The 24,624-nt window shown below is 57.4% G+C and overlaps 1 protein-coding gene across 4 annotated transcripts in view; it reads left to right on the top strand.

Moving 5' to 3' along the window:
* Positions 1-12,044: 12,044 nt before the first annotated feature.
* Positions 12,045-24,624, top strand: part of PIEZO1 (piezo type mechanosensitive ion channel component 1) — a 56,758-nt gene continuing 44,178 nt past the window's right edge. For all 4 annotated transcript variants that reach the window (XM_044931162.1, XM_044931161.1, XM_044931160.1 and 1 more), the window contains exon 1: positions 12,045-12,962. In XM_044931162.1, the coding sequence (XP_044787097.1) occupies positions 12,899-12,962 (64 nt within the window). In that variant the 5' untranslated portion in view covers positions 12,045-12,898. The remainder of the gene's footprint in view (positions 12,963-24,624) is intronic.

Genomic DNA, 24,624 nt, shown 5'->3' with positions numbered 1-24,624 from the left:
ACTGCGCCTGCCGCGCATGCGCCACTGGGAGGGCTGGGGACGTTGGCTGTCCCCCTGCTATCTTCCAGGCCGTGGCGGGGTCTGCGCGAGTGGGCGCCAAGCCAGTGTTGTCCTGGCAAAGAGGGAAATGGTACGCTGCTTCCAGCGGAAATTTAAGCTAATACGGTGCAGTAGAGCTGGCGTCAGGCTGCTCGGAACTGGAGGGCGCTGTTCATGTGGGAGGCGCATCCTGGGCCAGGCCTGAGGCTCTGTGTGTGGACCCGGACGCTGAGGCAGGGGGGGTGCGCCTCTCCGACCGAAACCAATGAATTGCACACTTCTTTAAGGGTGAACGTGATTATCGGGCTATCTGGCAGGTTCCGTATCTGTGGAATTCCCATCATAGAAGAATGCAGTTAGCCCGGTCCTGAAGTCTGACCGCAGGTCTGGGAGGAAACTAAATCACAAGGGTTGTCTTTGGGAGGGGGTGAAAACTGAGACTAGACTGGCGTTTTACTTTGCCATCTTTGCCAAGGTTTGTGTAAAGGGTGTGAATTGTGCCTTTAGAAAAGTTAAAGGAACAGAAACATCTGTCGGGCTGCTGTTTGCAAAATGACAAGAGTGAGAAAGTTGGGAGCCGCCGAGACAGGTGGATATAGAAGCATCGTTTCCCGTATGTAATAAAGGGTGTCCGCAACTAGATCCGTAGTTTGTTAACAGACAGGAGCAAGCTATTCGTGGGCCGAGGCTATAAGGCTACATTTTGCTACAGTTTTGTTTTGGTGTGTGTATTCGTGTCACCTAGTAAAATTTTTTTATTTTACTTTATTGAAATACAGTTGCTTTACAGTGTTGAGTTAATGTCTGCTGTATAGCACGGTGATATTTTACACACACACACACACACACACATATATATATATACACACCCTGGAGAGTAGGCATTTGGGGGTGACTTTAACCCTGGGGCCAGTTACTTCTCAAGAGAACTGCCCACCCACCTGCAGTGATGGAGTGTGTCAGCCCTCCCCCACATGGCCCTCTGGTCTGAGGGGCAGCTGAGCCAATCAGAACCTTTTCTGGGACCCAGGACTCTGGAGTTGGAATCCCCTCTGTCTTCTCTGGTGGCAAAAAGTGAGATGGAGGAGGACCGCCACCTTCACCATGTGTGTAGAGACAGAGTAAGGGCCTTGTGGCCCCAGAGAAGAACTAACTCAGATTGTTATTAATACTTTTCATTTTGATCTCTTGTGAGGCCCACGTTTTTATGAGATAGCCTCAATTCCTTCCCACACATCTGCCTCTTTTGCTTAAAGTGCCTGGGTGGATTTCTATTTCTCCCAACCCAAGGAGTCTTGGGGCTTCCCAGGTGGTGCAGTGGTAAAGACTCCACCTGCCAATGCAGGAGATGCGGGTTCAGTCCCTGTGTTGGGAAGATCCCCTTCTGTGACAAGTTTCCTCTGACATGTCAGGTTAGTTTGTAGGTGTGGAATGCTCAGAGAGGACAGTCTGGCTGAAATGCTTGTACAGGAGAGAGACCAAATGGCAGAGGGGCCAGGGTCCTTGTCTGTGGATGTTTACCCTGCAGAAACTTGGAGATCTGGGGCTGTGCCTTTAGTCATTTGGTCAACCAGTGTTTACTGAGTGACGAAGGACCACAAGGAGAAGGGACTCAGGCATTGAATATTAATGACCAAAGTGTGTGTGATTACCACGTGCCGGGTCTAGTCCTGAGAGCTTTATATATACTGCTACATCTGATGCACACAGCTACCTAGGACATAGATTCTATAGATATGCCCATTTCATGGATATGAAGACTGAGATCAGAGAGGCTGAGCCACTTGTTTCAGGTTACAGACCCTGCAAGAGACCGAACTGAAATTCAAACCCATGCCCCCACTGCTGGCCAGCCCACCCATCTGAGGTGAGCCAGAGCCTGTGCCCACCCAGGTGACCCCCATCCCTGACTGGAGTGACTTAGTTTGGTCCCTCCACCAGCTCCTTGAGAGGCCTGTGGGCTTAATCTCTGTCAGCCAGGCCTGTTCTGGATCTACATACAGGAACATCACTAGTTGTGGGCTGACCTAAACTTTCAACCTGGAGGTTGGCCAAGGGGACTGTCATGGTCTCCAGTTTGCTTTTCCTGCAGAATTCCTCAGCCCAGGGTTTGGTCTCATCAGGCCACAAGCTGAAGTTTACAGACTCCGGCAATCTGGTGCTTCACTCCTGTCACTGTGCCCTGGTCCCAGACAGCATCCCCAATGTGAGGCTGGATTTTCTTCATATGCTTTGACCAAAACAGCTCATCACAGCAAACTGGATGTGGAGCAGCTGTAAGAATCCAGCCACCTCCTATTCAACCAGACTTTAAAGTGACTGACAAAAAGCAAAAGAATGCCATTCTTCCACTAACATTTTTTGTCTTGGGAAGTACAACTCATTTTCATTTTTTTAAAGTGTGGGTCCATCACTGTTATTTTTAATGATTTAATACATAGGCTTTTAAAGCCTCTTTTAGTATAGCAAATATTGATAGCTATAACCCACATCAACAAAAGCCCCTAGAGGGTCCTCAGTAATTTTTAGGGATGTACAGCTGGGGTCTGAATGGGTGAAGGATCTCCAGTCAAACAGCCCAAGTAGAATCTGGCTATGTGACTCCACACAGGTGGCTGCATCACCCGAGCCACAGTCTTCTCATCTGTAACAAGGGATGGTAATACTACTTGGCCCATGAGGGTTAGTGTGGGTGAAGTGCCCAGCACAGTGCTCGAACCACAGCCAGTTCAAGCAGATGGGGCTTGCCATCATTACCATCATTAACATCACCACCATCACTTTAGCCACACTGCAAAATACGAAGAGTTGCAGTAGGTTCCGAGTTTGGACTACAGCCATGTCTGACCTCCCTAGGATCCACCCAACCCCACTGCTGCTCCTGCCAGTCTTGCCACCTTAGTACCTGCGTCTCTGATCCCTAGTGCTGTACCTTGGCACCATTTACACGTCACAGCAATTACCCGGGGTATGTAGCCACTTATGGATTTTACACAGTTTCAGAAAACAAAACTAGCTGGCCTCTGCTGAGGTGTGCTGTGTGCAGGCCCTGGCCCCTGTGACTGGAATGCCTTATCTGTCTCACCCTACAAGTGGTCTCCCATTTTGGGTGAAGAAACCGACTCTCGCGGCACACAGAGCAGGTACACTGGGGAGCTGTGTCTGTATTCCTACCTCTGCCTCTCAGTCTGCTGCTCTTCTGCAGTCAGAGACTTGTGGAATTCAGGCTTCTGGGGACTCCCATGGACCTGGCCAAAAGCCCCCACTGGCAACCACCAGGGGGCATTTAGTGGTCTTGGCTTGTCACACAAGGTCCGTGGCCACGTATGGAGGCGGTTTTTCACCTTCAGTGAAGACATTTGGATCTCAGCCAGGATCCATCTGCACTTCGCTCACTGTCCACCAGGCAACCTTGGGCTCCATAACAGGATGGGACAAAGTGGAAGCCACTGGCTCCAGGGTGAGTGACCCAGGAAGTCTCCCCTTCCCCCCTCCCCAGGCCTGAGTCTCCTCGTCCATACCAGGGGGACCTAAAAGGAACCTGGTGTCAGCAGGCTACTGTGAGAATCATGGAAAAGGGAACTGAGCCTGAGACTCTCACGTGATGATGACAGATACTGTCACCAGCCCTCTTAGTTTCAGAGCAGCTCGGGGTGGGGGTGGGGGACTGTCTTGCTCCAATGTCAGTGTCTGCCACAGTGCTGTCCAAAACTAATGTAGCTAGAACCACAAGTGTAGTTTAAATTTTTTAGTAGCTGCATTAAAAAAGTATAAAGGATAAGGTGACAGTTGTGAGATAAATTACCCATATTTCCAACATGTTATTTCAACAAGTCAATATAAAATTTACTATTACCATCATCATCACGAAGTACTCATCACTAGTACCAATCATATGAAGTGAAGCCTGTATTTTACACTGACTGCTGCTGCTCCTGCTAAGTCGCTTCAGTCGTGTCCGACTCTGTGCGACCCCATAGACGGCAGCCCACCAGGCTCCCCCACCCCTGGGATTCTCCAGGCAAGAACACTGGAGTGGGTTGCCATTTCCTTCTCCAATGTGTGAAAGTGAAAAGTGAAAGTGAAGTCGCTCAGTCGTGTCCGACTCTTAGCGACCCCATGGACTGCAGCCTACCAGGCTCCTCCTTCCATGGGATTCTCCAGGCAAGAGTGCTGGAGTGGGTGCCGTTGCCTTCTCAGATTTCACACTGACAGCACATCTCAATTTGGAGCTAAACTGTCATGGAAATACTCGATCTTTATTTTGAAATCATGAAATTGGAAGAGTGGAATCACGTGCCCAAGTTATTCTAAGTAGACTTAAATTTTTCCAATAAGGGCAAAAAGAGTTAAAATTAGCTAAAGGCAAATGCAAGAGCAGGCCAGAGGCCCCCCACTGCGCACCGGCCTGTGGAGCCAGGAGCAGGCAGAAGCGGTGTGGACGACCAGGGACCTGACACAAAGAACAGACGGTGCGAGAGCCCTGCGACGCAAGAAGAGGCGGCCGAAGGTGAGGGCCAATCCTGGGTGCAGCCCTCGAGTGGACGCGCACCACCCGGGGCATGAGAGCGACGCACCCTGGAGCTGCCAATCTCGCAGGCCCGGGACTAGTGGGGGCTAGGCTAGGGGCCCGCTTGTCCGTCACGTGGCGTTGCCCACCCAGGCGGTGGGGAACCACGTGATGGGCGGGGCGAGCCCTCAGGGGCGTGGCTGCCTCCAGGAGAGTTCCTGGAGTTGTCGCCGGACAGAGTACCTCAGTCGCGGCGTCGGCCGCCAGGGGGCGCCAGGCTACCTGGTCACCACAGCCCCAGGGTCCTGTCACGCTCCAGCTTGCCTGCCCTGACCACCCCGAGTCCTGTCGCCTGCTGCCCTCCCGGCGCACCGTTTGCCCACAGGGTGGCCCCACGTGGCGAGACGTCCTAAACCTGCGTGAACAACCTGAGACAACAGAGACGTTCCTGAGACCGAGGGGCTTGTCTCCGGAAGCCAGATGACTCCAGCGTCTGCCCAGCGGGGTTCCTTCCCTCCCCTGGAGGGTGGCGGTGGGCACCCCTCCTGAGGTAGCCGCGGCCCGTGGACTACCCCCGAGGCGCTGTAAACGTCCCTCTGACGCCCTGACGGCCTGCCGCCCGTGAGCAGGGGGGTGTCCGGCCTCTGAGGGCTCAAGTCCGGCCGAGTGGAAGGTAAGCTGGTGCTGAGAACTGGGGCTGGAGTGAGGCCGCCGTTCGTCCAGCATTCGCGGAATGCCGACTGTGCTCGGAGTACCGAGCACAGGGGACCTCGGGGAGCCGCCAGTGCAGAAACATACCTTGAACAAGTATATAAAGGGGAACAGGACCCAGCCGAGGTGGACTGGGTGCAGTGACACCCAGGGGGTCGCCGCCGTGGGCTCTGACTGGGCTAGGGGCCCCCGGAGCCCAGGCAGTGAGGGCGATCTGCTGGTGGGAGGGGGCGGGCTTGGCCTCAGAGGGCATCTGGTCTCTCCTGAGGGCAGTGGAAGCCGCATGCTGGCAGGATTTTCAGACACTGTCCTGGCTGGGCAGGAAGCCTGGGTGGACTGACGCCAGGCAGGGGTTGCTGCAGGCACCTGGGCACAAGCCCCTGGCTTTGGATGAGAGGAGTGGGCAGGTCCAAGATCAGGCCACAGGCCGACTCTCCCACACGATGCTGTGTGCCCTTGTGCGGGTGAGCGCACCGCCCAGGAGGGCATTCTGTGTGTCCGCAGGGCCAGCATACAGGTTGCTGCCTCTAGGGCAGTGCTCAGGTGCGAGAACTGATTGGTCACCAGCACGGGGCAAAGCTGGCACATCCAAGGACTGGATGAGGAGGGCCCAGCCCACGACTTTGGGAGTTGAAGGCAGGACAGACAGTGTGGCCAGGACAGGTGTGACCACCAGCCCACAGAGGACGCAGAATACTGTGATCAAGTTCGAACTTTCTCCAAGGCTGGTGGGGAGGAAAGCGGCAGGCAGATCCGTGTTAACAATAGACCAGTCCACTGCTGGGCAGAGGATGTTGTAGGGTGAGAGGCCTGGAGGAGGCTGCGGCAGCCTGGCTACTGAGATCGGACAGTGTCGGAAGGGAGGAGGGGTGAGTGTGACCCAGCAGGACCACGAGCTGACCTGCTCACCTGGTGATGCCCACCTTGTCCTGCCAGGCTCGGGTTGGAGTGCCTGGTCGCTGAGGCTGCTGCATCCTGGGCAGCATCTGCCTGCTGCTCTGCCCAGGGGCGGGAGGAGCTGCCCTGGGACACCCTGGTGGTTTGCCCTGGGTTCCTTCAGCATGTTGCTGGGGCAATGGAAGCTCAGAACACCACCATCTCCCCAAAAACCAGGGTGAAGAAGATGCAGAAGTGATGAGAGACACTGTCGTCTGCCTGTCACGCCTTACTCGGTGTAGCCTGAGTGGGATCTGAGGGGGCAGGGGTCCTCTGCTCAGAGAGGCCCTGGAGTCCTCAAAGCCAGCCTGAGCCTCTGCTGCATCTGGGACCCGGCAGAGGGGGACAGGTCAGTTTGGACTGTCCTTGGGCCTGGCAACCCCTTCTCTGAGCTCAGTTTCTTCAGGTGTTAGAAACAAACACGTGTGTTACTCTCTTTTTGAAGATTTATTTATTTATTCAGCTGTGCCAGGTCTTAGTTGTGACCTGTGGAATCTTTAGTTGGGACATGTGGGATCTAGTTCCCAGACCAGAGTTGAACACGGGCCCCCTGCATTGGGAGCATGGACTCTTAGTCATTGGACCACCAGGGAGTCCCCAGTTTTCTTTAGAACCACGGGTGAAATGTTGACTCCAGGCCCCCAGGTGCTAATCGATGAAGGGGTGACAGGCCATCTCACTCTTGCCCACAGTCACCTGCCTCCTCTGTTCCCTCACTCACCTGCTTTGTGCAAGTTTGGTGCTGGACATTTTTCACAGCATCCCTACCCTCATAATCCCAAGAAATATCTGATGGTGGAAATGACCCCAGTTCACGTGGAGGGCTGTGCTTCAGCCTTGTCTCCGCCCCTGGCCACCCCCTCTCCTTTGCCAGTGCCCCCTGCTGTGGGCATAGTCCCCCTCCACTGCCCTCCCTGGCAGAGCGGGGGGCTGGGCAGAGCCGTGAGTCTCAGCCATGCCTGTCACCTCTGTGAGGCCCCTCAGCCTACTGTCCCTGTTGACCTGTCAGCCACAGGATGCTGGGCGCTGGCCCGGTTTGTTGCTGCAGCTGGGAAGTATCTGCCGCCTGGGGCCGGGCCATCAGCACCACAAGGCCATTCTGGCCTGGTCCCTCTGTCATCCTGTCCAGCTGGAGTCGTTTGGCTGCTGAGATGGGGGTAGGGAAACCACTGACCAACTTCTGAACGTTGGCTTCACATGGAAAACGCAGTTACTCAGCAGGCCACCTTTCCCACAGTGTGGGTTTAGTGCCCACGCCATTCCTGGTGATGGCTCGTGAAGAGCTTGCGGCCACAGGCCCCATAGGCATGTTTCTGTGTTGTAGGCGCCGATTTCCAGCCTCTGGACTCAGCTGGCCCGTGCGGTCAGCGGTCAGATTCCAGACCAGCTGGGAGCATTGAGTGCAGAACCAAGCACCAGTGTTGACTGTGGTCCAGTCACGTCCTGAGCATGGACAGGGCCAAGGGCTAGGCCTTCGTGGGCAGGTGGATGGGAGGGGGCTCTGGGGGGACGTGTCCTGAAGAAAGAGCCTGGCCTGGGATCCACTGACAGGAACACGACTTGGGCTTATTCTCTGCTGGATCGATTCCTGGTCTTGTTTCCAGGAAAGGGGGTCTGGGGAGACTCAGTGGGAATGTACTCGGGGAAATTAAAAAATAATCCCCAATCTCATCAAGTCTCTGGGCAGGAATCAGGAAGACAGCATCCGGAAGAAACAGACAACTTGGTAGCCTCTAGGGAGGCTCCTTGGAGAAGGCAATGGCACCCCACTCCAGTACTCTTGCCTGGAAAATCCCATGGGCGGAGGAGCCTGGTAGGCTGCAGTCCATGGGGTCACTAAGAATTGAACATGACTGAGCGACTTCACTTTCACTTTTCACTTTCATGCATTGGAGAAGGAAGTGGCAACCCACTCCAGTGTTCTTGCCTGGAGAATCCCAGGGACGGGGGAGCCTGGTGGGCTGCCGTCTATGGGGTCGCACGGAGTCGGACACGACTGAAGTGACTTAGCAGCAGCAGCAGCAGGGAGGCTCCTGGTGGAGGAAGCCTCAGTGTAGGCTACAGGAAAACCTTAGCTACATGCAAATCCCCCACATTAATTTTTTAAAGTGGGCAAAATCCATAACACGAGATGAATTATTTTAAGCATGCAATTGAGTGGCATTAAGTACATTCATGGTGTTGTGTAATTGCCACCACTATTTCCTGAACTTCCTCATCATCCCAAAAGGAAGAACCATATCTGTTAAGTAATAACTCCCCACTCCCTCCTCCTCTCAGCCCCAGGAACCCTTAATCTAGCTTCTGCTTTTATGAATTTGTCTATTTTAGATCTTAAGTGGGACTGTGTAATACTTGTCCGTTTGTATCTGACTTCTTTCACTGAGCGGAATGTTCCCAGAGTTTATCCAGGTTGTAGTAGCAATAGGACTTTCCTTTTTATGGCCAAATAATGTTTCATTGTGTGGAGGGATCACATTTGGTTTACTCATTCATCTGTTCATGAGTATCTGGGTTCTTTCAGAAATAATTTGTAAGTATAGAGACAGGTAAGGATAACTGTGATCTCCTTGGGGAAAATTAGGTCTGAATGATGAAATCCCCTCTGATGACGCTCTTGCCCTGGCCCTTCCTCTCTCCGTGGGGGACCTGACAGTTCTGCTCTTTCACGACTAAAGTACTATTTTTTTAATTTAATTTTTATTTTATGTTGGAGTGTAGTTGATTTACAATGTTGTGTTAGTTTCAGGTATACAGTTGCCAGTTGTACATACATACACTCATTCTTTTCCATGTTCTTTTCCCATATAGGTTATTACAGAATTTTGAGTAGAGTTCCCTCTCCTGTACAGTCAGTCCCTGTTGTTTATCTGTTTTACATACAGCAGTGTGTATACGTTAATCCCAAACTCCTCAAATTTATCCCTCCTACTCTTGTTTCCCCTTTGGTAACCGTGAGTTTGTTTTCAAAGTCTGTGAGTCTGTTTCTTCAAATAGTCTTTGTAAATAAGTAAATAAGTTGTAACTTATTTAAATAAGTCACTGGTATTTTTTAGTGATACCATATGATATTTCGGAGAAGGCAATGGCACCCCACTCCAGTGCTCTTGCCTGGAAAATCCCATGGACGGAGGAGCCTGGTAGGCTGCAGTCCATGGGGTCGCTAAGAGTCGGACATGACTGAGCGACTTCACTTTCCCTTTTCACTTTCATGCATTGGAGAAGGAAATGGCAACCCACTCCAGTGTTCTTGCCTAGAGAATCCCAGGGGTGGGGGAGCCTGGTGGGCTGCCGTCTCTGGGGTCCCACAGAGTCAGACACAACTGAATCGACTTAGCAGCTTAGCAGCATATGATATTTGTCTTTTTCTGTCTTAGTATGATAATCTCTAGGTCCATTCATGTTGCTGCAAATGGCATTATTTCACTCTTTTTATGGCTGAGTAGTATTCCACTGTATATATGGACCACATCTTCTTTATCCATTTCTCTGTTGATGGACACTTAGGTTGCTTCCATGTCTTGGCTGTTGTGAATAGTGCTGCAGTGAACATTGGGGTGCCTGTGTCTTTTTGAATTGTGGTTTTCTCTGGACATACGCCCAAGAGTGAGATTGCTAGATCATATGGTAGCTCTATTTTTAGATTTTAAGGAACCTTAATACTGTTCTCCATAGTGGTTAAATTTCTGTTTTAATTAACAAATGTGGTAGGATGCCAAGCCATGAGGTGGTGGGGCAGAAATGGCTTTCGACTTGGAATCAGGAACCCTCAAGGCCTGGCCTGGCCTTTGGCAGCAGACGTCCCCCTGTCAGGCCCCTGCGTCCTCCTCTGCAAAGAATTAGAATCTGTGTTACTGAACAGCCAGGATTCCCCCCGCCTGATACTTGGCAAGTTGGCAGGTGGGAAAGTTCTTCTGCTGAGGATCTGTCCCCACTGTGCTCATATAGAATTTATTATGTGAATAGATGATACATGTGTGCAGCAAACACACACACACACACACACACACACACACACACAAAAGGGCATTTCAGCAACCTTTGTTCCTCCTGCTGCTGCTGCTAAGTCGCTTCAGTCGTGTCTGACTCTGTGCGACCCCATAGCCCGCAGCCCACCAGGCTCCCCCACCCCTGGGATTCTCCAGGCAAGAACACTGGAGTGGGTTGCCATTTCCTTCTCCAACGCATGAAAGTGAAAAGTGAAAGGGAAGTCGCTCAGTCGTGTCCGACTCTTAGTGACCCCATGGACTGCAGCCTACCAGGCTCCTCTGTCCATGGGATTTTTCCAGGCAAGAGTACTGGAGTGGGGTGCCATCGCCTTCTCCGCTGTTCCTCCTATCTGATAGTATCCCCCAAAGCTTGGTTAAGGCTTGTGTGCCTCCCAGAGAGTGGAATATCTGCGGCAGGCTGGATCCAAGGGGGGCTGCTTTCCCCAGTTGTAACACTGTATCTTATGGATTGTTCCATATTGATACACAGAGAGTTGCTTGGGTCTCTAACTGCTTTGAAGCCTCCACTGCAGGATACACTGTGATTTCTTTAAGGGCTCCTAACTTGGCCGGAACAGTTAGTTTTTTTCCAATCTTGCTGCTCACAATTCTTGGAAGCATACCTTGTGCTCCTTTGCAGGGAGAGTTCTCGCTGTGTTCTGGAACCGGACTGGAAGGTGGGAAGCGCTGTGAACCAGGTCCCTGAAGCCGTAGTGGGTCTGGGGGCTTGCTCGCCCAGGGCTCTCCTCCCCTCGTCTTCATTTTCTGAGTCCTGCTTCTCTCTCAGGCTTTGCTCTTGGGACAGAGTCTAGAACCTTGTACCCCAGGCGTTAGACGGACTCAGCTTAAGGAAGTGATTTTTAAGCTTTTTGTTGTTTTCGCATTTAAACCCTTTATGCAGACAAGGCCCTGTGTCCCATGTCCTGAGAGGGGCCCTCGGCTGCCCCGGTCATGCCAAGGGCAGGCCAGGCAGAGGACAGGGTGCGGGGAGCCCTGACCCTGATGCTGAGTCTGTTCTGCCCATTTCTCTGGGTGAGCCCCGCTCCCTCTGCCCCCTTCTCTCCAGCCCATACCCCAGGAAAGAAGGATGATGGAGGGTCACCTAGGGGACTGATGGTGACCCCTCAGGGGGGTGTGTCACTTCACATCACTTTTACATGGCTTCGTCTGAAGTCTTCACAGTTTTGCAGCTGAGCCCCCACCCCATCTCACGGATGTCCCCTGAGGCTTGGGGAGGTGGGTGGCCTCCTGGGCAGAAGGCCGGCACCCAGGGGAGCCGCTGTGGGCTGTCCTGCAGTTTTCTCTGTTGATGCTGGTGCTGCTCAGAGACGCTGGCCATGTCCTTGCCAAGGGATGACTCCGGTGGCCAGGTTCCAGCCATCTCTAGAGGCTGGGAATAGGTAGCATTTACAAGCAGTCCTGGGACTCTCAGTTAGCTCAACCCCATGTCCCCAGACTCCTTTGGTTTCTGACCTGGGGAGGAACCCTGAGGCTAAAGTCTCAAGGGGTCCAGAAAAAGTCCGGGGTCAGACATGACTCCAGGAACGAGCAAGCAGAGAGGCAAGGAGAAACACAATCAGCACTGAAATCCTAGCTTTCGTGAAAGTCCACTGAAATTTTCTGACTTGAAGAGTGAGAGGGTCTGGGCCTGTGTTGGAGCTGGTCAGGCAGCGCCAGCTTCCTCAGGTGTCCTTGGGCCCTGAGTCCTGCCACCTCCGTGCGCTCTGCCTTGCACACTGGGCGGCTCTTTTTTTCTCCTTTCCCAGCCCAACTCAAGGTGGAGAAGGCCAAACTGGGGTGGCCAAGTGAAGTGCCCAGTGCAGCCTGGATTCAGATCCTGGCCTGTTGACCCAAGGGAAGTTCTCATTTCCTTCCTACGGCAGGGCCCGTGGTGGTGCTGGTGGCAGGCGGAGGCGCCGGTGGAAGCCTCCCAGCCACTCCACGGTCCCAGGGGGCGCTGCGGGCCGGGGGAGCAAGGTTTCGGCTGCTCCTGCCACGCGGGGCGCACTTGCGAGTGGGGTGCTGTCCGAGAAGCCCGGGGCTATGGCACCTTTACCGAGCGCTCCGGGCTGCGACGGCAGGGGAGGAAGCTGTCCCCGCCCGCACCCACGCGACTCCGAAAGGCCCCGCCAAGGCTACTGAGGGTGGGGGATCTTCTAGGGAAGTGCGCCGAGCGGGGGTCTCCGGCCCCTACTGGCCACCCCGTACCGTGAGGGCCAGTGCCGGGCGCGGGCCGCGTGGAGCCACAGAGTGGGTGCCGGGGCGCGCCGGGCAGTCGGGGAGGCGCGGGGGCGGGCACGCCGGGAGGGCGGAGGCCGAGCTTATAAAGGCCCACGGGCTGGCCGAGGGAGGAGGGAGCCGCCGAGCCGCGTCCCGCCCTGCTCGGCCTCCGCGAGCCGCCGAGAGAGTCGCGAGCCGCCGAGAGAGTCGCGAGCCGCGCGCGGCGCTTTGCCGCGGGGCAGGGCTGACACAGGAGCGAGCGCGGACCCCGGCCGTCGGCACCGGCGGGGCGCTGCGGACCCCGGCCCTGGGAGGAGGAGCAGGAGGAAGCGGAGGCGCTCAGGTCCCTGCTGACCAGCCGGGGTCCTGGCCGCGGCGCGCGGCACGTGCGGCCACCCGCCCTGTGCGCCATGCGCCGGCCGGGGCTCCCCGGCACCGCCCCTTAGCGCCGCGCCGGCCGAGCGACCCTGGCCGGCCCCCGGACCCCTCGGGCATGGAGCCGCACGTGCTCGGCGCCGTCCTGTACTGGCTGCTGCTGCCCTTCGCGCTTCTGGCCGGTGAGTGGGGGCGTGCGTGGAGGGCTCTGGACTGGGACAGGGTCTGCGTCCCCGCTCCCGGCATTCCGGCCGGGCCACCCGGCGAGAATGGTCGGGCCAAGGATGGTGGGCGGGCGGGCGCGGAGATTCCCCGGGAAGGTCGGCCCTGGGCGCCCGCATTCCAGAAGCATGAGAGCGCCGGGCCCGCCGGGAAGGCCGGGGCCCCGTCCGAGCGCCAGGCTGGGAGGGCGGCGGCGGGGTGGCGGGCAGATGGCACTCTGGCGCCCACGAAGGCCGGCGGCGAGCGCCCCCCGGAGAGGGCGGCGGGTGCCTCGGCCCGCGGCGCTGGGGATAGGGACACGGGGACAGGGGTAGGAATGTCGGCCCTCATGGGAGGGGCTGGGGCGTCGGTGAGTGGGGCACGAATCTCTTTTTCTCTTTCGTGTTAAAAAAAAAAAAAAGCGCAAACTTGCATCACGACTTCCTGACCAATCTGGGAGAAGGCGGGCTTCCTGCCTGGAGCTGTTTAATCTGGAGCCTCTGGAGCAGAACTAACGTCGTTGTGCCCTGGGCTCGGCCCCCCTCACTCTTCCCCTTCCCGTCCCCACCCCCGGCCGGACTAGGGCAGGCCCTTGCTCTGGAAAAAATAGTTCGGGTTCCTCCCTGCCTTCCCGGTGCCTGGGCTCCTCCGCTGGGCTCTAGAGCTGTGGGAGGGACTGGGGGTGGCTCTGATCTGGGCTGGGGGAGAGGGTGCCTCCAGAAGACTCTGGTCTTGGTGCCAGAGCTGAGGTCCCCACCCTGGCATCAGTGTCTCCAGCTTGAGCTGTCATCTGCACCCCTTCCGGAAAGCTCTAGCTGTGGTTCTTGTTGTTCAAGGCCCCTCCCCTCTGCACCCCTCCTGGCCTCCCTGTGCCCAGGGCAGAGTGCCGGAGCCTCCTTTCACCCTTCACACGCCAGCCCTCTGTCCCCAGCTCCCTCCTCTGGGGCTGCCTCTACTGGGTGTGAGCTGAAGAGTGGTCTGATTAATTCGGAGAAACAGGGAATGGTTTGCACTGTGAGTCTGCCTGTTGGGTGGAAATCCGTCAGACCGTGGTGGGTGTTGGTGGTTTTACTCTGAAAGCCTTTGCAGAGCCTCTTAAATCTCTCCAGGTGGACTCTGCCCGCTTCTGTCATAGGTGGGTGTGGGCTCCAGTGGGCCAGGAATATGGGGGCCCGGAGCAGCCGGCACCAACTCCCACACAGACTGTGTTTTGATTTGTAGCAGAGAAAGGTGGTGAAACTTGGGAAAAATTTCAGGACAGGAATCAATGAAAACCATTGAGGTCAGGGAGGAGGGTCTGAGTCAGCCTTGTGTGGACAGAACAGCCCAGGATGTGCTGGGAAGAGCGCAGGGTCAGCCGGCCTGTCTTTCTCCTCTCGCCTCGGGAAAGCACACGTTACCAAGCCAGGAGAAGAGACCCAGCTGGAGGTTGGGCTCAAAAGCCCGTAACCTTCTCACTGCAGGCTCGCCTCTGACGGCCCGCAGCACACCTGCAGCCTCCTTAGACTCCGAAGACACGAGGGGAATCGGGTTGGCCTGTGCGAGAGGGGCCTCCCTCCTGAAGGGCATGCCTCCCCCCACGGTGCAGTCTCCTTGTTCAGGGTCAGCAGACTTCTCTGATGAGCTGGATAGTAAATATTTTCACATCATCAACTCTTCTGATATTTTTTCCAGCCATTAAAAAATGTAAACACCACTCCTAGCTTGTGGGCTGCAGCAAAACAAGTGGTGGAGCCAGGCTCAGACTGAGAGCTGAGGTTTGTTGACCCCAAGAATTAATCTGTGTTCTTCGGGCCCTTGGCTGCAACTCAAGTGGGTGATGGAGTAGGGGGGAGGGTAGGTCTCTAGTTCTCTGGATGCGGGGTGGAGCTACTCAGGGTTCCCACCTGGGGTGTATTGGAGTCTCCTGGGAGCTTTTCACATCCTGATGACTAATTTTTTGTGTCCTTGGCTCAGTTTTTCTATAAACCTGAAACTGTCCCCCAAAATAAAGTCCATTAATTAAAACCCAGATACCCAGGCCATACCCCGCACGGATTCTGTGTCTGGGTGTAGGACTTGGACTTCCATGTTTTTTCTTGAGCTTCAGGCGAGGGTGATATAGAGCTGGCTGAGAGCCCTGCCCAGTGACACCTGAGAGGGTGGAAGCCAGAGGCCAGCTCTTGGGGCCGGGTAGCTCCCGAGGGATCTTGCTGTGCTGCTGGCTGGAGGCGGGATGGTCACCCTGCTGCCTTCTGAGCACCCCTCGCTCTGTGATGAGCTTTGGTAGAAATGGTTAGTTCAGCAGTGTTTTCAAAGTGAGTGGTGGATGCTGGATGAGGCCATCTGAGGCTTTGGGTTATCCTAGGGCACCTCTCGCCTCCCAAAATCCCACTTCCACTTCCTTAGAACATCAGAGGCTCCCCAGTCCCCCATCCCAGGACTGCCTTCATCATTTCACCTGTTGTCCCTGCAGCCCTGCGGGGGTCGGGACCCAGAGCCGAAAGCTTCTAGAGAGACGTCAGGACAGAACGCTTTGTGACTTCCCCGGGAACGGCCCCGCCCCCAACTCTTGACCTAACTGGGCAGGGGCAGCCTTAAGGTAGCACTGTAGCAGCGAGGCAGGTGGTGAGAAGGTGGTAACTGTATCACTGACCGGCAGACACGTGCAGGGCGGCAACATGGCTTCCTCCTGTGGAATGGGGCTCCGGCCTCTCAGGCACGCCCACCGCACGCCACGTCACCTGCCAGCCTGTCACTGCTGTGTCACTGTTTAGAATGGGGACGCTTCCTCCTCTACATAGGGTATTCACCATCACTGTTTCAACACTGCCGTGAGAAAGGCAATGGGAAGGCAGTCCTAAGACAGGGGCCCCTGTTAGGAATGCAGCCCCGAGAGTCCACCTCAGCTCCCGGGCTGCCAGGCTCTTGGAGCCAGCAGCAAGCCCAGGCTGTCCGGTTCAGAGACCCCCCCAGAGCTAGGGGTGGGTCTTGCTCTCCTCTGCCATCTTAGGGAGGAGACTCGGCCTTGGCAGCCCCTACCTGCTCCCAGGACTAATTATGTTGCAGGACTCTGGTGTCTGGCTGATGGGCCCCCAGAAATCAGTGTGATCAGGGAGGGGCCGGGGTCAGCCCGGGAGCTGAGAATGGCCACCCCACCGGCATCTGTACCAGTGGGAAGGGTCCTGCAGAGGAAGTGCTGATGGAGCGGCGGGGAACGTTTTGGGTCCTGGCTTTGAGGCTGCTTCCTGGGCGGTGTCACTCCTCTAACACTTTCAGTGCTCAGAGATGGAGAGGGAAAGGGGCCCTCTGCTCTGTGTGCAGCCGCAGGGGACTGCCTTCTGTGGCGGGGCCACCGCAAGGGTTGAGGGTATCCCCTGGGCCTGCCCCTTATCTTTAGGGCCCAGTGTGAGCTGCCTCTTACAGGAAGCCACTCTTGACCACCCTCGTCCGATGAAGTATTGGTCTTTTCTGTGTTTTCTATTTTTAGAAATATATAAACTTAAAAAAAAAAAACTTAGTCTTTTATTTGCCCAAGGCCAGCTGTTGCAGGCACTGAGGCCCCAAGACTTCCAGAAGGGATGGTGGGGGTGAGCCATCCTGCCCCCTGGTGCTGCCTGCCCCATTCTGCTTCCTGCAGGAGATGGGAGAATAGATAAAGTGTACACTTGTGCCACCAAGTATCTCCTCAATTTTGTGTGTGTGTCAGTAGCTCAGTCATGTCCGACTCTGTGACCGCATGGACTGTAGCCCGCCCAGCTCCTCTGTCCAAGGGATTCTCCAGGCAAGAGTGCTGGAGTGGGTTGCCATTTCCTTCTCCTAGACATTTTTTATGTAGACTCTTTTGTATGTAGACTTCTCCCTTCTGGTTACCAAAGCAGTTTTCCTTCCTCCTTGGGGTACAGGCTCCAGGTGTTATAGAAGCAGGTGAGAAGGCTGCCCTGAGTGCCGCCAGGAGGTAGGTCAGTGCCCTCTGTGTGAGCTCCTCCCACTCTTGACCTTTGAACCCTCTGAGTTGAGCTTGCTCTCTGGATGAGGATGGGGGGGTGGGGGGGGCTTGGGGGATGAGAACACAAGCGGGTTTTCCTTCCCAGGGCAAGTGAGTTGCGTACCTGTTGGCAGGTGTTACCTGTAGAAAAGCCCAGGGTGGGCAGCCTCAGGGAGGCTAGGGGCTGGCTTTGCGGGATGAGCTCAAGGTGGTGCCAGCCTCTGCCTTGCTTTGACTTGCCAGGCCCTCACCCCTTTCTCTGGGCCTCAGTTTCCTCACCTGTAAACAAGACAGTAAAAGCTTGAAGGCCAATGCCAGGTCTCTGATCTCTTGGCCTCTGGATGGGGCCGGGCGGGGCAGCCCTCCCTTGCACAGTGCTGGGGGTACTGAGTGGGTCCGCGACACACAGGGCTGCCCACTGGCCACAGGTGGTTTCCAGGGCAGGAGGTGTGGTATCCAGGGCCAGCCCAGCTACCCTGCCTGACACGTGCCTGCCCAGATTCCTGTGCTCACGTGGAACCTGTTCCCAAGTTCATTCAAGCATCGTCTCACCAGGTCTCCTGAGACGGAGCTCCGGGCAGCCTCCTAGGCTCTGGCCTGCCTAGGGCCCATGGCGGTGGGATGGGAGGAGCTGGGCCTGCTCTCCTCTGTAACTGGGCCAAGGTTTCCTTGGGTATAAAGGGAGGTATGGATCCCCCCAGCTTCCGGCACCTTGGTTCTGTAAGGGCCTTTGCCGTGTTTGTTCACGCTGTGCTGAGTCCAGATGGGAGAGAAACATGGTGCCATCAGTGACGCCGTCCCCGGGGGTGTCCCCTAGTAAATGCCATACAGATCGAGGTCCGGGCTGGAGGGGGCTGGGGGGCGCAGGAGGGGTGGGCACCGGGCAAGACCAGTCTGCCGGAGGGAGAGAGGTTATCCGCCATGCTGGGCAGGGGGCAGAAAGGCAGATCCAAGGTGCCAAGCCAGTGCAGCCAGGGTCAGGCCGTCTGTGGAAGGAGGTCAGTGAATGGCCTCCAGATGGGGGCTCCAGTCCCCCAGGTGGCCAGTCGGAGGGTTGAGGTGGGGTGGAGAGGAAGGGGCAGGGCCCAGTGGACAGTCAGGCAGGAGGGACTTGATCCCCCCCCCCCCACGTTTTGATCTGTATTAATTGTTCACTACAAAAGTAACGTATGAATACTTGTCTTAAAATAGCCAAGAGTTAAATCAGATAAGAGTAAGTTTCTTCTTCTTTAATCCTTTCTTCTCCCTTTTGTCCAAAGAAAGGCCCTGGTCGGTGGTGAGGGCCTGAGGTTGCTGTGTCCCCCTCCTGAGGTTAGGTGGCTCCAGCATTTAGAGCCCTGGCAGTGCCCTGTGGCTGGGGTTCTGCGGGTGCCCGGGGTCGCCAGCCTCTGCCCTGGGGAGGACCCTGCGAGGCTGAGGCCCGGCACTCGGGCAGCCCTGGAAAGCCACCAGCATGTGATGGGCAGTGCTGGCCCAGACCAGCCGCCCCGGGCACCTCAGGCCGACATGCGTGGCCTCCCCCTTCCATGCACCGTCTCGGGCCTTTGCCGAGTGGGGCGGGTCGATTTTTCTGGTGTGTTTTAATCACATAATTATAGGGAGTATTTTTAGTTCTCTGTAACGGCCGGCTGTTTACCAGGCTCCGACCTGCGCTGTTTGTCTCCCAGAGTATATATAGTTGGGCCTCCTCTCCTTCCCTGGGGTCAGGCTAAAGCGGGACCGTGGCCACCTCAGCCGCCTCCTGTGGTTTCCTTTGCCAGTGAACAGGCAGCTGAACCGGGCCCCGTAGTTTCCGCAGAGCGGGAGGGGCCTGGGGGCTTCTGTCCTCGAGAGCAGGTGGGGGTCTGTCCCGAGTTCGGAACCGCTGACCGCGCGGTGGGCTGTGAGGGATGCGCCTCTTGGGCCCTGTCCAGGCTCGGCTGTGACCGTGGCGGTGCCCAGGTGTACCGGCGGCCGTTCCCTGGCTCTCCCCACCTCCCCTGCCCTTCGGTGGCCTCTGGTGGATCCTCTGAGGGAAAACAAAAGAACAGAACTGCTATGTGCACAGATTCCTTGGGCCCGCATGAGCAGCCAAAGGCCTGTGATTGTGGCCAGGATCACGGCCCAGTCTGGAGGGACCAACCAAGAGAGCACACGGCCTGGGCTCCTAGGCAGGGGCCTCGGAGCAGAAGCCTCACCAGCCTCAGGCCTGAGTCTCAGTCTCTCTCACCTCCTGGAGCCACCAGGCCTGTGACCTGTCGGCTGGGCCCTGTCACACCCCAGCTTCCCCTTGGGGCTCAGGCTCCTGTTCTGCCTTCATTCCCGCTCCCCCCAGTCCCTCCCCTTCATTCACCCCCATCCCTCCCCCTCATTCACCATCCTCCCAATTCCATCCTCTCATTCACTTGATTCATATTTATGGTTAAAACACTGAAACAACACATCATTACAACAGCATTAAAGGGTGCTTTTCAAAGGGAAGCACGCTCTCCTATTCCACTCCCCCTCTCAGCTGCCTCATCTTCCCCTTTTGCTCCTCCCTGTCAATGGCCAGGGCTCATAGTGACCACGGGGTGCTCCCAGGAGTCCTCAGAGGCTGTGCAGCATGTACCTGGCTCCCCTGCTGGGGGAGTATCCCTAGGTTGCTTCATGGGGGAACGAGTCAGTCTCATGGCAGAGACCCTGGCGGGCTCCCATGGGCCCGGGGGCAGCTGGGACAAGGTTTGCACAAGTTGCCTTTGTGATGTTGCAGGGCAGGTCCCCAGGCCCCTAACCGTCATGTGCCTGTGTGGGCAGCCGGCGCTGACCATCTCCTCCAGTCATGTTGGCACACAGCTCTGCATCATGTCTCTGCCTCAGTGTCCACTCACCCCCAACCCCAACCCTGCAGCCTCCATCCACGTCCACTGGCATCACAGCCTCTGCTTGGACACTCGGGGGCCCCAGGCTCCCAGCTCTGCTCCCAGATGCGTCCCATGGCAAGGTGACCTTCCCAGTCATTCGAGAACTGCCTGCTGCCCACCATGCCGTCTCTGCTGCGTTCACCTGGCACGGGGCCCCCCAGCTTTCTAGTCTCCTCTCAGAATGAGTCTCCACTCATTTTTCTACTCCTGAGGGTGGGCAGTAGTGGCCCCGTGTCACAGATGAGCACCCAGGGCCAGAGTTCTGGCCGTGACGCCCCTGCCTCCCGGGAGCCGCCTGCCCCGGCGTCTGTCAGCACATGGGAGGCTCCTCGGTTCCTTCCTCTGGCTGCACCTCTTTGCCTGCAGAACTTCCATCTGGCCCACCAACTCCCCGAACCTGTCCTCACCCTGGAATCTGCCAGCTGTCCGCCTGCCACCACCTCCCACGGCTGCCCCTCTGGCCCCCCCGACACTCACTCGGCCCAGATTTAGGAGTCTCTGGGGTCCCCACAGAGCCCCCAGGGGAGGACGGCACAGCCCACGCATCAAGCTCTCCATGGGGACAGCTGGAGCTCGGGGTGGAGGGCAGGCCTCACAGTTGAAGCTGGGTTAACAGTCGAGTGCAGCCATGTACCACCTTCCCCAAGGACTTGGAAAACGTTTCCACCTCTTGCGCTGCCCCCTCCCAGCCCCGCCCCCAACTTGGTTTTGCCTGCTCTGGGGTCCATGCTTGAGGGACCCCTGGGGGCATGTACTGCTGTGCCTGCTGTCTCCTCAGTACTGAGTTTGGGTGATTGTGACCACGTGGCGGTGGTCCCTTCTGGCGCTGGCTTGTCCCCTGAAAGTACTGCCACATTTGCTTATCCCGTCACCCATCCCTCCTGGCAAGTAGGTGTAGGCTGCGAGCGGGTGCATCTCCATGGACACACTCACGTGTTTCATTCACTCCTGGGCATCGGTTGCCGGGTCATGGGCCTCGATTGTCCACTGCAAGTAGGCTCCGATCTGTCCTCCTGGTTGTCATTTGGGGATGTTCCAGGGCGCCCCACACGTGGTGTTGGCCTCTGATTCCAGCTGGTCTGTGGGCGTGAGGTGGCATCTCCTGATACTTCAGGCTGCGTTACTTTGATGCCAATGATGCTAATCACCTTGGTATCTTCTCTGGCATGTGTCCCTAAGAATCTTTCACCCATTAAAAAAAATGGATTGTTTATCTTCTTATTTCTGACTTGGGGGGTTCTTTGTGGACATGAGACTGTAAGCTCTTTATCACCCTTCTGTACTGCGTATGGTTTTCCCTGCCTGTGGCTTACAATCCTGATTGTCATCTTTATGGTGTCCGGTTAAGAGCTAATCGTCATCTTTATGGTGTCCGGTTAAGGGCAAGTGTTTTTAGCTCAAAGTCCCGTGAACTCAGATGTTACTGGCTGGGACATCCTCTCCTGCTCCCCCGAGCTGGTGGTGGGGTCTCTGAGTGTTCCCTGGTGGGTGGGCCCCCCACTCACTGGGCCAGGCCTTCCCGCTTCCGCTGCATCCTGCCCTTGCCCTTCCTGCACCCTCCGCTTGCCCTCCCATCCCACCCGCCTCTGCTGCCCACCCAGGGCTCTGCCGGCTCTCAGACCTCCTCCGGGGCCTCTGTCCTGCCACGGCAGGCTCTTGTCCTGGTGTTAGTCCTGCCACTGGGACCCTCACTCTGCCTGTCATGACGTGTGACCTCCCACAGCCGCTGGTTGCATGAAGTGGGTTCATTTCAAGTGCTGCAGAGATGGTCTTGGCCTCCTGACCTCCATTACTGTGGTCCCCATGGACACGGTGACCAGCTCTTGTTCACTGGCTTTCCCTCCTGATTGTTCCCCACCCCCCAGCATAAGCCCCCCCAGAGTCGGACCCCCGAGTCCAAGGACAGGACAGCCTTGCTGTTGGATGCACACTCTGGGGTGTGAGTCTCATGTGAGCCTCTGGGGAGGTGGTTGGTCCCCGGGGCCTGCCCACATCCAGGGTGGCCGGCACCCTGCTTCCTGCCCGCTCCTGTCTCCTCTGGGCCCTGCCCAGCTTGGCACATGCTTAGCCTGTCTCTCCACCCTGTGCGGAGGTGCCCTCACGGTTCATCTCCACCCTTGCTGTCGGGGTGGTGCCCATTTGTCCCTGGGCGCTTGTTTCCTTGTCACTGTTGCTGTGGCCCGGCCAGGGTGGGCCCGTGCCCAGCCCTGCGAGTGGGAAGTGGTTGAGGCAGAGGCCCTGTGGGCTCTGAGCCCTGCCTGCTCCAGGAGTGTTCTGCTGCTTATCAGTGGTGCAGACCTTCCCTGCTGGGGAGAATTGGCCTGTCAGGCCCTAATCTCTGGAGGTCAGGGGCAGGGGGCACTGGCAGGGGTGTGGGTGACCTAGAGACAGGGTCTTGACACCCTGTGGGGGCCCCTGAGTGGTCCCAGAGGGGGCCCTGGGGTGGGCAACCCACAGGTGACCCCAGCAAGGGCCTCTCTTGCCTCCGAAACCTCGTCCTGACAAACGGGCAGATGTGACCTCAGGAAGCGGGAGTAGCTCTGAAAGCAAAGTGCTGGGGCATCTTCTGGCCTGGAGGCAGCTCTGGGGTGGGGGGAGGGCCTGGGCCCTGGATCCTCTGTCCCGGTGTTCCCTGCTGCCCTGGGGGCTGCACCCTGGCTCTGTGGGGCCGTCAGCAGCTGCCCCATCAGACTCCGGTCCTTAGGAACTGGGGCCTCCAGTGGGGGGGTGGCTTCTGTTTCGGGGTTGCAGGTGGAGTCTCCAGCTCGGGGAGGGGGGGTCCTCTGTCCAGGCTTTCGCTGAATGAACGAAACCTGGGCTACACAGGGAAGGAGAAGCCTGTGCTCCACTCCCCGGGGGGTGCACCTCCCACCTCACCCCCACGCGGCCCCTTTGCCCTCACCATCGCCTCCCTCACACCATGAAGACTAGAAGGGTGACGACACCAGGAGGGCAGTGCCCACCCCACCTCATCTGCTCCCTTCCTCGCGAAAGTGAGGCATGAAAGGCTGGAGGCCAAGAGTTGTTGGGGAGGAGGGTGCCCACACTGAATGGAGGAGCCCTCTGACCCTCAGGGGCCTGGAAGGCACACGAGGCAGACAGAGAAGGAATGGCTGCCTCTGGAGGCGGCTCCCGGAAGCTTCTGGGCTGGACAGGCTGTGTCACATTCCAGAGCCTGAGACACTTCCAGGTGTTTGGGGGGTGTGTGGAGGGGGGGCAGGGGGAGCCCACTCATGTCTTCAGGAAGTGAAGGGTGCCTACAGGGGCTGGGCCATGGGCCGGGGCACTGGGACTTGGGAGATGAAGGGGCCCCGGGGATGGTGCTGCTGCAGAGGGGCGGGCTGGGAGCAGGTGCGCCCTCGCAGGGGCGACCTGAGGCCATGGCCCGGGGCGCCAGTGCCACCCCTCAAGTGAGGAGGCAGCAGGCCCTGGAGCCACGGAGGGGGATGGAGCCGAGGCTGTTCTGTCTCTCCTGTCTGCGGGCAAGGGGCCTCAGGCTGTGAGCGAGGCCACCAGGAGTTAGGCATCCAGCACCTGTCTGCTTGTTCCTTGTAACCTGAAGCTGCTTTCCTCTCTGCCCTGCATTCTCTCCGGTGGCTCCTGTGATGGCCAGGCCACCACAGTCCACTGGGCTCTCCGTGTGGGAAAGGGCATATCGTCGGCTTCCTCACTTGCCGCCTGGCACGGGGTCCTGGAGTCACATTACTTCTTCCTCATTCTGACCACAGACCTGGATTGTCAGGTCTGGAGACACAGATGCTGGACCCAGAGGTAGCGGATGGTTGTGCCAGCACCCTGCTTGGAATCCAACTCCCGCCGGGATGGTCCCGGGGCTCCGGGGGTGTTTATGAACGGGTGTTTGGATGTCATCACCCCGTGTCACTCCTGCTCATCGGTGCCCTGCCCGGTCCTGTTCTGCGTGCGGACCGTGGGGGCCCGCCAGGCCTGTCCTGGGACCTCAGGCAGTCCCCGCCTGGCCCTGAGCGCTGTCACAGGTGCCGCTGGGCCGGGACTCAGACCCCAGTGAGTGTGGCCGCAGTGTGCCCAGCACCTGCCGGCGGGACTTCAGCACCCGTGCTTTGAGGCCGCACGTTCCTCCCTCTGCCTGCTGGTTGGCGGGTACCTTCAGAGCAGAGGAGTGAGGTGGAAAGGCTCCCGGGACAAGCTTCTGTCACCTTTCCGCTCCCAGTCTCCAGCTGGGCCAAGCCCTGGCTCTGCTGCTGGGCGCCCTGGGGAAAGTGACACAGCCTGTCTGGGTTTTGCACGCCTCACCTAGAAGCAGGACACACTGGGTTGTGGGGAGGCCGTCCGGAGCGGAGCCAGGGTGCGGAGCCTGCTCTGCGCCAGGCTCCCACGTCTCTGCGCCTGCTTGTCGTAACCTCTAGCTGTGAGACTAACACCTACCCTGCTTGGCCCCGCGGCCCTCGGGGTGACCTGCCAGGTGACGTGGGTGGAAATATTCAGTTGAGTCGCTGAGTGCGAGGCTGCCGTGCTGCCGTGCCCACACCCCCAGGCGCCTCTCAGGAAGCCTGGCCGCCCAGCGCTTTAATCAAGGTGCCCTGAGCCTCAGGACATGCGGCGGTCTCACCAGGGGGGAATCTGGGGCAGAGTTGCTGGTGACATCCCGGCTGAGGCGAGGGCGGTGGGGTGAGGACACCTCACTCAGGCAAGCGCAGTGGAACCAGCTGGGTCTGAATAAGTCACGGCGGCCAGGCACTCCCCTGGGACAGCAGCTTGGACACCACGTGGCCGGCCCTGGGCTGCTGGCGGAGGCCAGGAGGGAATGGAGGATGT

The sequence above is a fragment of the Bubalus bubalis genome, chromosome 18 (assembly GCF_019923935.1).
Source record: "Bubalus bubalis isolate 160015118507 breed Murrah chromosome 18, NDDB_SH_1, whole genome shotgun sequence".
In the NCBI taxonomy this organism is placed as follows: domain Eukaryota; kingdom Metazoa; phylum Chordata; class Mammalia; order Artiodactyla; family Bovidae; genus Bubalus; species Bubalus bubalis.
This window is presented reverse-complemented; position numbering and strand designations above follow the sequence as displayed.